The following is a 16,063-nucleotide window of genomic DNA, read 5'->3' as shown; positions in this document are numbered from 1 at the left end:
CCAAAGGTGTTCTATCGGGTTGAGGTCAGGACTCTGTGCAGGCCAGTCAAGTTCATCCACACCAGACTCTGTCGTCCATGTCCTTATGGATCTTGCTTTGTGCACTGGTGCACAGTCATGTTGGAAGAGGAAGGGCCCAGCTCCAAACTGTTCCCACAAAGTTGGGAGCATGGAATTGTCCAAAATGTCTTGGTATGCTGAAGCATTCAGAGTTCCTTTCACTGGAACTAAGGGGCCAAGCCCAGCTCCTGAAAAACAACCCCACACCATACTCCCCCCCTCCACCAAACTTTACACTTGGTACAACGCAGTCCAACAAGTATGGTTCTCCTGGCAACCGCCAAACCCAGACTGGTCCATCAGATTGCCAGATGGAGAAGCACGATTGGTCACTCCAGAGAAGGCGTCTCCACTGTTCTAGAGTCCAGTGGCAGCATGCTTTACACCACTGCATCCCACGCTTTGCATTGCACTTGGTGATGTACGGCTTGGATGCAGCTGCTCGGCCATGGAAACCCATTCCATGAAGCTCTCTGCTGAAGCTCTGTTCTTGAGCTAATCTGAAGGCCACATGAAGTTTGACGGTCTGTAGCGATTGACTCTGCAGAAAGTTGGCCACCTCTTGGCACTATGCGCCTCAGCATCCACTGACCCTGCTCCGCCAGTTTTCATGGCCAACCACTTGGTGGCTGAGTTGCTGTCGTTCCCACACACTTCCACTTTCTTATAATACAGTTGATTGTGGAATATTTAGGAGCATGGAAATGTCATGACTGGATTTGTTGCACAGGTGGCATCCTATCACAGTTCCACGCTAGAATACACTGAGCTCCTTCGAGCGACCCGTTCTTTCACAAATGTTTGTAAAAGCAGTCTGCATGCCCAGGTCCTTGATTTTATACACCTGTGGCCATGGAAGTGATTGGAACACCTGATTCTGATTATTTGGATGGCTGAGGGAATGCTTTCGGCAATATAGTGCATCTGGAAAAACAGAATTAAACAAAAGAAGAGAAAAATAACATCCCATCATCCCATATGTGACTGGTGTGGCACAACACAGTAGAGTCTCCTCAGGACAGGACTCAGCAGATCTCCTAAAGCTGGGGTGTCAAACTCATTTTGGCTCAGGTGCAACATTCAGCCCAATTTGATCTCAAGTGTGCCGGTCCAGTAAAATCGTAACATGCTAACCTATAAATATCAACAACTCTTAATGTTTCCCTTTGTTTTAGTGCAAAAAAAAGTAAATTCTGACAATGTTCACATTTAAATGAGCTATCTTTTTTGCAAAACAATATGAACAACCTGAAATTTCTTAAGCAAAACAAGCAAAATTTCAACAATATTATGCTTCGGTTTACCATTTGTGTATTACAACTTACAGATCACAGTGTCTACAAAGACACACAACATTTAGTCGCAGGTATCTGGAACTGAACAATATAGAATTTTACAACTTACCAACATCTAGAAATTATTTTAAATTTCCATTCATCTCCACATCTGTGTAGTAATCCTGACAAACATCCATCCATCCATCCATCCATTCTCTACACACCGCTTTATCCTCATTAGGGTCACGGGGGGTGCTGGAGCCTATCCCGGCTGACTCGGGCGAAGGCAGGGGACACCCTGGACAGGTCACCAGTCTGTCACAGGGCTACATATACAGACAAACAATCACTCTCACATTCACACCTACGGGCAATTTAGAGTAATCAATTAACCTCAGCATGTTTTTGGACTGTGGGAGGAAGCCGGAGTACCCAGAGAAAACCCACACATGCACAGGGAGAACATGCAAACTCCATGCAGAAAGATCCCAGGCCCAAGCCGGGATTTGAACCGGGGATCTTCTTGCTGCAAGGCAAAAGTGCTAACCACTACTCCACTATGCAGCCCTCCTGACAAACAATACAAACTAAAGTGGGAAGTATTAAGGAATAAGGTTAAGTTATTGCAAATGTTTAAAATGTATCTGTAAATACATAAAAGTTGTGGCAGCACATCAACAATAGGGTTCAACCAAACCAAACTCAGTCATACTTAAGCTGCTGGCTGACATTATATTGCACAATGTTTGATGTCTTTAAATATTTTCACAGCAGGTATTCATTTTCACCTTTGTAATTTTTACACTTTGCAAATGGTCACAACCTGGCTCAGAGGAAGGACACAAGAAGGAGATCACATATGGCCAATTAAACTTAAATGAAATTTATGAAAGAAACTGAGTTAAATGTACAATCAGTTCATCTGTGTGGTGAATGGATGTGTGATCATGTGTAGTAGAAAACAAAATAGCTCAACCAAACCAGACCACAGGGAACCAAAGAGGAAATAGAGGATGAGAGAGATTACCAGCTAAAACACCAGTGAATATATAGAGGAGCCAACCCAGGTGTCAGCCATCGTGGCCAAAGAGCCACTCTCTCAGCTGCTAGTAACCAGCTAAACGGGAACAGGTCCTGAGGCCTAGGAGCTGTCACAAAAGTCATCCCTTTCACAGGCCGATGTTGCTCCGCGGGCCAGATGTTTGACACCCCTGTCCCAGAGGATACATTGTCAACAGAGAAGACATATCTTTTGAGAGCAATCTCTGAACAAAACGCGACTCTTGAGGTCCTTGAGATCTCTTTCCACCATCATTACAACCTTCACTTGTCCCTGATCTAGCAGTTACACAAACATTCACAACTCGAGGCATGTCAATTTTGGGTTGTTGATGCACTATTGGACATGTGATTTATATATCCCAGATAGCAAACTATGGGTGAATCAATGTTGAATCTATGTTGAGACCTAACGTCGAAATTATACAGAAAGCGCGAGGTTGATAAAATGTTGAGTCAACGTTTGCTTACATAGATTACATGTTTGCAAACATAGATTCAACATTAATTAAACATTGACCTGTCAAACACTTTAATTAAACCAAAATACAACGTAGATTCAATGGTATCTTTTAAACACAAACTTCAATGTTAACAAAATGTTGTTGAATCAACGTTGATTCAACCATCAGTCTTCAACCGTAACCACAATTCAACCTTCTTAACCCTAATTCAACATTGATTTAACATCTTTTGCTATCTGGGTAAAGTGTGATTTATGGTTGAAAAGCAAACGTTGACTCAGCATTTTATCAACCTTGCGCTTTCTGTATAATTTCGACGTTAGGTCTCAACATAGATTCAACATTGATTCACCCATAGTTTGCTATCTGGGATCTGTAAACCGTCAGTCAGTTAGAACTGAAAAAGCTTCTCGGTTGAGGGCTGAAATATCTTTCAGAACTAAAAACACAAGTCCAACTGCCTCCTACTGAAGCTCTAAGGATTTCCTATCTGTCCATTTTCCATGTGTGGTTAACAGCTGCAGCAGGATGAGCACTGGGTTAATCTGCTGCCAGAGATTAATCCAGGTCACTAAAATCACACTTTTAATGCTGCATGTGCAGGAATGCAGTGAATTTATACTGATGCAATGCAGATTAAATTTATTAGAGTGTATAATGTAATGACTTGTCTGTTTGCAAGCATTTATACACATTAGGATTTAAAGAACAACAGACAACAGACAATTGAAATGTGATGTCCGTAATGTATGATCTTCCTACTCTTCTGCTGTAGGTGTGGAGAAATAAGAATATTTTTTGCTATAAAAATACAGCCACAGGACGCCAGTGTTGCCATGAGTTAATGGAGAATAAAATAAATCACATGTTTGTCAAAAACACACAAACAGTATGTTAATAGTTAACTTTCCATTTGCTGCATAGCATGATTTGCAACTTTTGGACACAGGGAATGGTCCAATGGAAGTGTGCCTCCTGCTACCACACCTCCAACAAACCATACAGATGACAGATGAACAAGAAGGATGTAGTTTGATCTATTTGCTAAAAGGAGGGACTGCCATGCCCCATCATCCCCTCGCGAAATTGCTCACTGAAATTTACAGGAGGTTGGGTGAAGTAGGTGAAATGTTTGAAAAGACAAATACATCAGTGTTTTTTTATTAAAAGTTTACAGATGACAGATGCAGAAAATGTGCTTAGTGCTTCAGAATTTGCAGTGAGCATTATATCATCACATATTTACATTCATCCATTCTCTATACACCGCTTTATCCTCATTAGGGTCGCGGGGGGTGCTGGAGCCTATCCCAGCTGACTCGGGCGAAGGCAGGGGACACCCTGGACAGGTCACCAGTCTGTCGCAGCGCTACATATACAGACAAACAATTACACTCGCATTCACACCTACGGGCAATTTAGAATAATCAATTAACCTCAGCATATTTTTGGACTGTGGGAGGAAGCCGGAGTACCCGGAGAAAACCCACGCATGCACAGGGAGAACATACAAACTCCACACAGAAAGATCGCAGCAAGTCGAAAGTGCTAACCACTACTCCACTGTGCAGCCCCACATATTTACATATTATAATTAATTACATTCAATTCTGTTTTGTTCATGTAGCGCAAACTCACAACAAGTCACTGTAGGCATTTCACATAAAAAGATAAAGACCTTACAGTATTATATTGAAATCCAAGGACACCCTTTGAGCTACTTATGGGAACAAAAAACTCCCTTTTGTCAGGAGGAAACCAGCAAAACCAGTGTCAACGAAGGCCTAACACTTGTCTCAACTGGTTGGGGTGAGGCTAAAGGACATGAGACAGAAATCAAACAAACAGCACATAAGAGAACAATGAACACTGGGAGAGAGGTGAGGGCCGGTAACTGCAGATCAGAAACCTGCAGCTCTGAAAGCAGAAATACCTGCTGAGAGAATCAAACAGAATCTATAGGAGACAGATTACTCACTGTCAGTGGCACACAATGGTGGCATATGAATGTATGAAGAGGGAGCAAGATAAGAGTAAAGGTTAGATTAGATTAGAGTCAGTTTAGGTCATTGCACAGATGACGAGTGCTAAAACAATCTAATGCATCCGGAAAGAAGCAGTAAAAGTGCAATGCAATGTGAGACGACAATGTGGAACAGATTAAAAAGCACTATAAATGTGCTAAGATACAGCAAAATTACCAGTAGAAACAGTAACTTCTTAACAATGCATGAACAAAATAAATGGTATGAACATGCGAAATTTATCAAAAGAACAAGGAGAGAAGTTACGTGTACTGATATGTTAAAAATAGAAAAATACAGCTATCTTTGAGTCATTTAGCTGTTTTATATTTTAAGGCTCATTTAAAGGAAGTAGTTCCAAAAGCTGTAATTGTAAATATGAGTATATTGTGAATATGTATATGTAACATAAATATGTTTAGAACATATAGATGTATTCTCACACACTGTTATGCATAAAGGTAACATACATGCAATTGGCTGCAACTCTTTATAATGTCATTATTTTTGACTACTTTTTTCTCTTATTTTAACACAGTTTTTATGTGCTGTTGTTAGTGTGTAGTCCTTATGTCACACTTTACTGTTCAAAGTAAAATGTGAGGAATAAAATGATAAATAAAAATGTACAATATGCTAAAATTATAACATTAACAATGAATAATATGAGTATAAGAGTAGTATACATTTTTAATTTTTTTATTATTAGTTATTTTTATATAAAGAATAAAATAAAAAGGAAGGATTATAAACGTCATTTTTCATATCTCATAATAATATAAGATGTGTTTTTGTTACACATGTTTGTTTTGCATATATTTTATTACTTTTAATTTTATATATTTTATTTTTTATAGTTTATATTTATTTATTTTAAATATTTTATAGATTTTATTTGATATTTTATATTTTACTTTTTATATATAATACAGAAAATCTAAATGTGAAATAATTAATTCAATTAAATTAATTAAAAAGATTTTTTCATTTTATATTTATTTGAATGTGTTGTATCACTCTAGTAAATAAAAAGTTTAACCATTACATTTGAAAAAGGAAGGCAAACTGCCACGTGCAGCGCCGCATTTGGATGTGTCTGAAGCTTGGAGCTTGACTTCCCTACGTTTCTCCTACAAATGGGCCTTGAGCTTGTTTGGAGGTTCTAGCAGGGGAGCGCAGCTACTGGTATACCGATGGATGGTCGTCCGCCGCGGGGGGACTTCGTCCGCTTCCACCGAGCGCGGAGCGTCGGGAGGGACACACATGGAGCGGTGAGGGAGGAAGGGGACACCCGCCTAGCCAGCCAGATCAGCCGAATCAACCCTAGCGATCAATGGGGTGACAGATGTCGCAGCCAGATCGCCCTCACATCCAACAGTGTATAGAAGGACGGAAATAATATAAAGCCCACAGCGGAAATGAGATCACTATCACGGTGTTGCTCGTCGAAGTAACTGCCGCTATTGTGTAGCGTCTTCCTCGCTTATTTTTTCACCATATAGTAGGTCGATAGTTTTACGGAACCTGCCGATAAATAAACGATTAAACAGGCGAGTTAGGGTCTTACCCATGATGCTTAACGGTAATATGTTAAACAGCCAGCTTCCTATTGGCTACAAGCAACCAATCACAACGTTCAAATTTTCCACAAGACTTCCACGTTTCTCCTCCCGACTCTGATGTTATATAACTGCGTAAACTTTTCTGCAGCTTTCTACTTCACTCCTCTGCAGGTGACTGGCGGTGCACAGGTATGCAAACTTAAGACGAAACAGCAGTACGTTCGTTTTTATTCAGTAGTGTGTGATTTGGTGTGCGTTTTCTCTTTTACTTTAGTTTCTCTGAATTTCAATTCCAAAACACAACAACCATGTCTGAAAGAGTTATTCTGCACTACTTCAATGGAAGAGGGAAAATGGAGTCAATCCGCTGGCTTCTGACAGTGGCAGAGGTAGAGGTAAGAGAAAAGAGATTTTCATGGTTTTTTTTTATGTTTTTTGTTTGTTTTTTGCACCTGTGCTTTCTTTTATAGACCCCTTAACCTCCTGAATGTGCACTAAAGCTGTTGTGTCATTTAATGTTCACAGTTTGATGAGATGTATCTGACCAATCGGGAGCAGTATGAGAAACTGCTGAAGGGTAAGTTGGTTGCAAAGAGGTGTGGGTGGACTCTTCTGGCCTTTTTCCAAGTCACATGCTTGCATTGTCCATCTTTTTATCTGTCAACTTCCACCCACACATGATGTAACCATGAATGAAGCAGCACATAGGAGGTGAAGGTCTTGTTGGCCTATAGTCACATAATGCACAGGGTGAGTTAATGTTTTACAAGGAGTGGCAGTCTGGATTATCTGCTGTTGTGTTTTCTCTGCAGATGGCTCGCTCATGTTTCAGCAGGTTCCCATGGTGGAAATCGATGGCATGAAGCTTATCCAAACAAAAGCAATCTTTCAGTACATTGCGGAGAAGTACAGTCTCCATGGGAAAGATGCCAAAGAGCGTGTCATGTACGGTCCATATCTTTTTATCGTGTAAAGATGGGAGTCTCTTCTATATCATGATTGCAGATGAGTGACGATAAGTGCGTCCCTTTAGGATCAACATGTACTGCGAGGGACTGATGGATTTCATGGAGATGATGATGGCTCTGCCCTTCTGTGTGGACCGTAAACCACAACTGGACAAAATTAAGGCCAAAGCGATAGAGCGCTACCTCCCTGTGTTTGAGAAGGTGTGGCATAGTGACTGACACATTTTGCTTCTAAAAAAAGTGATTAGAAATGATTGATATTTATGCTAACATGAGTTATTTTGTGCCTCTGAAACTTTCTCAGGCTGTGACTGAGAAAGTGTACCTGGTGGGAGGCAGAGTGACCTGTGCAGATGTGCTGCTGCTCGAATGCACCCTGATGTTGGAGGAATGTTTTTGTGATATTCTTCGTGATTATGACAGCCTCAAGGTGAGAAAGGCATTGTATTAACGCTCGTGTTGTCCTGCTGGTCAAAATTGACCCGGTTTAAAGTTTGAAAATGTGGGAAAAATATATATTTTTCACAGTGAAACTTCTGATGTCCACATTTTCAACATTTTTGGGAAATTTTTGAACATTTTTTGGTGGAAGAAAGAAATGTTAAAGATGTTTCTTAAGAAAAATCACAAACAATCAACGAAAATCCAGCGAATTTGGGTGGATTTTGGTTGATTTTTTTGTGAATGTTCTTAAAGAAACTATTAGAAGTTTTACTGATATATATATGTAATCACTTTAGATATTTTTTAGGATTTTCTGAAAGATTTGTACTCATTTTTTTGAACATATTTACAAGAATTTTCTCGCCAAATTTGTTTTTTTTTTAAACAAAACTTTTAAGGAATTATTGGAATTTTCTTCCTGAAGGTTTTGCAAATTTTCAGAAATTTGGGTTTTGTTTTGTTTGTTTGTTTAGACAAGGAAACAATATTTTTTGGTGCTCGTAAATGAGGACAACAGGAGGGTTAAAGAAAAAAAGATGACTGTGTCCTGATGTGCATTGTTAACATTCAGCGCTCTTTCTGTTTCCCTTTAGTCTTTTCAGGGCAGGATGACCAGTATTCCAGCCGTTCGAAGGTTTCTGCAGCCAGGCAGCAAGAGGAGGCCAATACCAGACGAAACCTACACAAAGACTGTCCAAGAAGTGTTCCAGATGAAAATTCAGTTGTAATATACTCTGTAAAAGATCTGGTACTTTTCTCACATGGGTGACATAATTCATTATCAGTCAGCATGCAAATGTAGCACCTATGGCATGTTAATCAATTTTATGTAGTGGTTGATATTGAGATGAATACTGCACTTATCCAGCACAGACGAATGAATCTGTTTCGCAAAAGAGGAATTTATGTAATCATTCATTAACATTAAATGTTTGTTCTAATGTGAAGATTTCTACTAAATAAATTTCTAATTTGAGGAATATTTGATGAGCTGCTGTGTCTTTGTTCCTTGCACACAAGAAAAAAACAAACTTTTTTTTAAACATAAATCAATGTTTATTTAGTTTTTATCTTATTACAAAATTTGTAAACATAATAGCTTAATTCTTTTCCCTCAAAAGCAGACAAGAAAACAGATTTAATCGTTTAATCTGGAAGGTTTCAGCTCACATTTAGCAGCCTGCACAACTGATATTGTAGTATATATAAGCCACTGCTGAGCATCCATAAAGCTGTGGTAATGTCAGTAATGTTGTGTGAGGGAATAAATCAAAAACATTATTCATAAATCACACATTCATACACAGGCTCATGTAGAAAAAAAACTACAGCTCTGATGTATGGAAAATTAGCAAAAGACCTCTTCTGTAAAGAGATCATCCAAAAGCTATAGGATTTGTTTTAGTGTGATAAGTGGGAATGATGCTTCCTTTAAAACAAGGCTTTGTTCACTGAGAGCCACAGAGGCCTCAGGCTGCTCAGAGTTTTCCTCTCGGTCACGCCATGATCAGCAGCAACAACCGGAACACCATCAACAAGCTGTGAGCAAAGAGACCGCAAATTAACAATGACTAAATCAGCAATAACTGCTTTCACAATTCTTGATTTCCTCAAGCATTTCTTCCTGCATGATAAGCACATTTGACTCTGACCTTAGCCCTGACATGATCCCAGCAGGCATTAGCTTCCCAGATTTCTTGTATCTCATTCCCATGACGACTGCGAGGGCTCCTGCAGCAACTAAAACAAAAAACAAAACAAAAACACCGTTATCCTTTGATTTAAGAAAAGCTGAAATGTAGCATGTAAGAATGAACCTAGCTAGACTTACGCAGTGACACCTGGATGTCCTTTGGGTCATTAGAGACGTTACAGGCACCGTAAGCAGAAAATCCACCAAAAACTAAACCTGCAATGAGGGACATCACGCTACCTACAACAAAACAGAGATACATGAGGATAATCAAGGTAAAATATTTATTAAGTATCCTGTAAATGCTGATGTACATATCTCCACTGAATAAAGCATAAATACAGCATGCAATATTTTATCAAACTTTTTCTAGGTGAATATATATACCAGGCTTTGCAAAAGTTCTGTTACACGGTTTCATGATCTTTAGAGACGTTTACATGTCGGAGTGAAAAATTCCATTAAATAAACTGAAAGTTCTACCTTATAGGCAGGCGTCCTTAATACAAATGTTTTTCTCCGGTGAAGTTGTATCAAGATGGAAGTCAAAAGAGTTGAGATATCTGCTCTCCTTCATGCTGGCCACAAGTCTGACAGAGCCAAGCAGCTGAACATCAGCCGGATGACCGTCCACAGAGTCGCGGAGAGGCTCAAGAATGGTGAAGATCTTTCAGTAATCTATCAAGAATGGTGAAGACCTGAAAGATCTTCACCATTCTTTAGCCTCTACGCGACTCTGTGGACGGTCATCCGGCTGATGTTCAGCACAAAGGAGAGCAGATATCTCAACTCTTTTGACTTCCATCTTGATACAACTTCACCGGAGAAAAAAAATTGTATTAAGGACACCTGCCTATAAGGTAGAACTTTCAGTTTATTTAATGGAATTTTTCACTCCGACATGTAAACGTCTCTAAAGATCATGAAACCGAGTGTAACAGAACTTTTGCAAAGCCCGGTATATGTGTGTGCGTGTGCGTGTGTGTGTGTACAGGGTATCCAAAAAGTCTTTTGACAGTTTTAAGAATTTATTACAAAGGCAATTGATAAGATATCTTGACCAGAATTGTTTTATTGTAATCGTTTATTAAAGTTTGTAATCACAATGAAACCTAAAAAATGGCTACTACTCCTCAGAATGGTGGATTGGAAGGGATGCGCCAATTCCTTGTCCACCACAATCACCAGATATCACTCCCTTGGACTTCTTTCAATTGGGTCTTGTTAAGGATATCGTGTATCGAGCAACGACACGGGACATTAATGACTTGCAGCAAAAGATTTCTGATGCCATTGCCTCCATTGATGAGGCAATGCTACAGCGAACATGGCAAGAAATCGAGTACCGTCTTGATGTGCTTCATGTAACTAGTGGTGCCCATAGAGAGGTGTATTAAATGAGGGAGAAACAACTTTGACAACATAATAAAACAAATGTGGTTTAGACATCTTATCAACTGCCTTTGTAATAAATTCCTAAAACTGCAAAGAGACTTTATGGACACCCTGTATATTGGCGGTTCTCACACACAGAAAAGGAAGTGGTCAAGGTGAAACTGGGGTCATAAATCACAAGTCAGTCATGAGTCACACAATTGCGACACAGAAAGTTCATGAGGTTGTTGATGTTGCATTTGAAATGTTGTCCATGTCTTCCTGAGGGGAAAGTTGGTTGAAAGAGGATCACATTTACTCGCTGTTGTCTGAAATAATTTCTCAGATGACAAATGGTGGAGCTGTGACATTCAACAAGTCAACATCCAGAGTGCTAATATTCTGTTCTCATACAGCCATGGCCATAAGTTTGGACACAAGTACCATGACGCTTGTGAATCTTAGAAAATACCACAAAATTGTCACTTACAATATACACACGTGGACAAAATTGTTGGTACCCCTCAGTTAAAGAAGGAAAAACCCACAATTCTCACTGAAATCACTTGAAACTCACAAAAGTAACAATAAATAAAAATTTATTGAAAATTAAATAATCAAAAACAGCCATTACTTTTGAATTGTTGATTAACATAATTATTTAAAAAAACAAACTAATGAAACAGGCCTGGACAAAAATGATGGTACCTCTATAAAAGATTGAAAACTATTTGACCAGAGTGACATGATTAACTCAGGTGTGTCATTTAATTGACATCACAGGTGTTTCCAAACTCATAATCAGTCAGTCTGCCTATTTAAAGGGAGACAAGTAGTCACCCTGCTGTTTGGTGAAAAGGTGTGTACCACACTGAACATGGACAACAGAAAGCGAAGGAGAGAATTGTTCCAGGACATCCGAAAAAAAATTATAGACAAACATCTTAAAGGTAAAGGCTATAAGACCATCTCTAAACAGCTTGAAGTTCCTGTGACAACAGTGGCTCATATTATTCAGAAGTTCAAGACCCACGGGACAGTAGCCAACCTCCCTGGACGTGGCCGCAAGAGGAAAATTGATGACAAATTGAAGAGACGGATCGTTGGAATTGTATCCAAAGAGCCCAGAGCAACCTCCAAAGAAATTAAAGGTGAACTCCAAGGCCAAGGTACATCAGTGTCAGATCGCACCATTCGTCGTTGTTTGAGCCAAAGTGGACTTCATGGGAGACGACCAAGGAGGACACCACTGCTGAAAAAAACTCATAAAAAAGCCAGACTGGAATTTGCAAAAATGCATGTTGACAAGCCACAAAGCTTCTGGGAGAATGTCCTTTGGACAGATGAGACCAAACTGGAGCTTTTTGGTAAGGCACATCAACTCTATGTTCATAGACTCAAAAACCAAGCATACGAAGAAAAGAACACTGTCCCTACGGTGAAACATGGAGGAGGCTCAGTAATGTTTTGGGGCTGCTTTGCTGCATCTGGCACAGGGTGTCTTGAAAGTGTGCAAGGTACGATGAAATCTGAAGACTATCAAGGCATTCTGGAGAGAAATGTGCTGCCTAGTGTCAGAAAGCTTGGTCTCAGTCGCAGGTCATGGGTCTTCCAACAGGACAACGATCCAAAACACACAGCCAAAAACACCCAAGAATGGCTGAGAGAAAAGCGTTGGACTATTCTAAAGTGGCCTTCTATGAGCCCAGATCTGAATCCCATTGAACATATGTGGAAGGAGCTGAAACATGCCATTTGGAGAAGACACCCATCAAACCTGAGACAACTGGAGCTGTTTGCTCATGAGGAGTGGGCCAAAATACCTGTTGACAGCTGCAGAACGCTCATTGACAAATACAGAGATCGTTTAATTGCAGTGATTGCCTCAAAAGGTTGTGCAACAAAATATTAAGTTATGGGTACCATCATTTTTGTCCAGCCCTATTTCATTAGTTTGTTTTTTTAAATAATTATGTTAATCAACAATTCAAAAGTGATGGCTGATTTTGATTATTTAATTTTCAATAAATTTTTATTTATTGTTACTTTTGTGAGTTTCAAGTGATTTCAGTGAGAATTGTGGGTTTTTCCTTCTTTAACTGAGGGGTACCAACAATTTTGTCCACGTGTCTATACCAGTCATAGCCATCAACCAAAATGAAATACAGATATTTCCAGTGCATAAATTTGATGTTTGACAGCAAATACTGACATTGGAATATTAACTGAAAATTGTTGCACAAATATCTAATGTTATGTTTTGGGAATAAAGTTGTTCCAATTGTTGGAATTTATTGATAATATTATATCCCTTGTTGATTTGTTGACTAATTAAACTGGTGCTGTCAAAAAATATTAGTTATGTTCTGTAATAGACATCAAAACAGACATACTAAGTCATGCTGTGTCCAAACTTATGGCCATGGCTGTATTTCTCCTGTCATCAGTGGCATCGTGTGGTGAATACAAATGTATGTTGACATGCCCTTTTATGGACAAAAGTATGTCTTTTTATTGACCACACCATTACAATAAAGGTGTACGTTAAGGCAGGCCTTTTATGGTCAAACAAGGGTTTGTTTACTGGCCACGCCGTTTCAACAAAACTGCATAAAGGCAGTCTTTTATGGTCAAAACATTGTCTGTGTACTGGCCACACCAAAGTTTAGTAAAGGTACATTTAAAGTTGTCCTTTTATGGTCAAAAGCGTGTCTGTATACTGGCCACGTGGTCTGATTATTGTGCTCTAAAGCCACTCCTGATGAGGGGGTGGATGAAATCAATGGTTGACAATTTACCGCTAACTCATCAGCTCAGGGACTTTCTGTGCATGATTTGAATGTAACCCTTTTCCTTACCAAAAAAACAGAATTGAAATTACAAATTTCTAAGTCAGAAAATAACACCATTTGCATGCTGTTTGTATTTGTGTTCAGTGTAGTTAAGATGTGGCCTTTCAACCTTTTCGTTTGTATCCCATGAATCCTCCAAAAGCGACTGCAGCAGCATAGCTGAATCCAATCCAGTCTATCGCCATCACAAAGCTGCAGACAAAATACAATACAGGGTGTCAAGCACTCATGTTGAACTTTAAATAGCAAAGTTTAGCCACTCTCAGACACTAAAAAAAAAAAAAAAAAAAAACATTTTCTCCACATTTTCAACTCTTCAACAAATATGGACTTACTAGACTGGTGTAATACCTTCGCAAGCTTTGATATAAATAAAATAAATCCTAACACAAACTTTGCAGGAAGCCAAGAGGAACCGCTAGATGTCGATGTGAGCTCTTCAGTGATTAGAATGCAAAACAACACCATAAGATGGCTACACAAAAGTATGTACGCAGGTATTCAGGCTGATAATTTACTTTATATGGAATCAATATTTCTATGTAACGACTGTTATGCGGTTATTTGGTTCCTCTTGGTGTGTATGACATACCTTGAAGTCTAAACAAAGGAGCAGCAGCAGTTTGACACTTTCAATCCGTGACTGCACTTCCTCGTTACTGCCCACAAAACCCTAATGCGCATGTGCAATGGAGTTCGTGCTATGTTCGCTGACCTACGATAAAGTGGGAAAGCAATATTCAGCGGATATTTTTTTACTTCCAAATACTTCTTTATATTTATCTGTGTAATCATGAAGCTTAATTAACTTTGTTGACTTCATATATTTTCCAGTTGGACACAGATTGCGTTTTTATCTAGTAAATTGAAATAGATTTGCCCCCGGATATTACAAGAAGTATGGCTTTGATTTGAAATATTGAGTCTAATATCACTCATATTGATTATTTGATAATGTTACTGTGTGTTGTGCAAATGTTTCAAAGACAAATATCATTGTTGAAAATCGTTTATTGAGGAAACTTTTCTATCAGTACTGGTTTATGGCGTCATTTTATGCATGCAGGTATCAGCTGTGACTCTTTAGCCCCTGAACATTCTTTATGCACTTATCACTGCATTAAGATTTATTACTGGTGATAATTACAGTCGTCATCACTGTGAGCTGTATGCTGAGGTCAGATGGCACTCCTTCTCCGTACGACGTGGTAAACACTGGTTTTTAATACCATATAAGGCTCTTACTCTTCCCTGTGCTCTTACATTACCTCATTGCTGTGTTTTAATGTGGACTTTTAATATAGCAGTGATTAGATTATGCTGAAGCTGTTGGATAATCTTACTGAGTTTATAAAATGCAGTTTTACTCACTGTGCACCTCCAACCTGGAATAAAATGCACATACTAAAAGTTTAATTCTTTTTTTTTTAACCTTAGAGCCATTCAGGTTTTTAATTTCATCATTTTAATTTTTTTAACCATTTATATTTTAGTTAATAACTTAAATGCTCTGATTAATGCTTTCTTTAAAAAATGAATCTACTAACTTTACCTTTTAATATTTTATCTTACAGCTACATTGTCAGTGAGGCCTTTAGAGCTGATTGTATTCCAAGTTTAAACAAAGATCAGATAAATGAATGAATGAATGAATGAATGGATTTTTAAAAATATATAAAAGCAAACAAGCCTAGAAAGCATCACTTATTTTCACTGAGTAATCCCCAAATCTCAATTAAACTTTTTTTTAACATATAATATAGCAAATAAATGTTATTATTTCATTTGTCTGAAAACCAACAATATGTCATTTACAGTACTGGTACATACTTTCATAATGTGTACGGTAATTTGGTGTTCAAAGTAACAAATGCACAATAAAAGCTATGGAGCTAAATATCATGTTTATATAAAACATTTAGAATTCAGAGAAACACCACAGACCTTGAGTTTATTTGCTATTATCAGAGCTGGCAATAATATAAGGTACTGATTAACCTCAAATAGATGCAGACTCTTTTCAGAACAACATGGCAAACAGGTTTTGGCAGTGACTGACAGTTTAAGGGTGAAGTTACATTTTACATCAGTGAAGGATTTTGATTTTTAAAACAAACTCAATGTGAGACATGTTGTATTTTGTAAGCATATTAGTATTAATATGGCTGTCTTTCACTAATGCATGAATAAACTTTTTTTTACAACCACCTTCATTATTACTAAAAACAAAGTGATGTCAGTATGAATATTTATGGTAAACAATGTGTATGACCTCCTACAGAGGAC

General features: G+C 38.5%; 2 protein-coding genes across 3 annotated transcripts; one reads left to right on the top strand and one right to left on the bottom strand.

The window, feature by feature from the left end:
* Positions 1–6,499: 6,499 nt before the first annotated feature.
* On the top strand, positions 6,500–8,840 carry gsta.1 (glutathione S-transferase, alpha tandem duplicate 1). 2 transcript variants are annotated; one of them, XM_022205317.2, is made up of 7 exons: positions 6,500–6,635; positions 6,721–6,841; positions 6,972–7,023; positions 7,259–7,391; positions 7,480–7,615; positions 7,719–7,844; positions 8,452–8,840. In XM_022205317.2, the coding sequence occupies exons 2-7, from the start codon at positions 6,755–6,757 to the stop codon at positions 8,584–8,586; spliced, it is 669 nt and encodes a 222-aa protein (XP_022061009.2). In that variant the 5' UTR covers positions 6,500–6,635; positions 6,721–6,754; the 3' UTR covers positions 8,587–8,840. The 2 variants fall into 2 exon arrangements, with proteins under 2 accessions (XP_022061009.2, XP_051816469.1); XM_051960509.1 differs by having other exon boundaries at positions 6,598–6,617.
* Positions 8,841–8,979: 139 nt separating this feature from the next.
* Positions 8,980–14,478, bottom strand: tmem14a (transmembrane protein 14A). Its single transcript, XM_022205318.2, has 5 exons — positions 14,370–14,478; positions 13,887–13,969; positions 9,690–9,791; positions 9,511–9,598; positions 8,980–9,397 (listed from the first exon to the last, which is right to left on the bottom strand). The coding sequence occupies exons 2-5, from the start codon at positions 13,960–13,962 to the stop codon at positions 9,355–9,357; spliced, it is 309 nt and encodes a 102-aa protein (XP_022061010.1). The 5' UTR covers positions 13,963–13,969; positions 14,370–14,478; the 3' UTR covers positions 8,980–9,354.
* Positions 14,479–16,063: the final 1,585 nt, after the last annotated feature.

This window comes from Acanthochromis polyacanthus, chromosome 15 (assembly GCF_021347895.1).
Source record: "Acanthochromis polyacanthus isolate Apoly-LR-REF ecotype Palm Island chromosome 15, KAUST_Apoly_ChrSc, whole genome shotgun sequence".
Lineage (NCBI taxonomy): Eukaryota > Metazoa > Chordata > Actinopteri > Pomacentridae > Acanthochromis > Acanthochromis polyacanthus.
The sequence above is the reverse complement of the archived record's forward strand: the minus strand, read 5'-3'. Positions and strand labels throughout refer to the sequence as shown.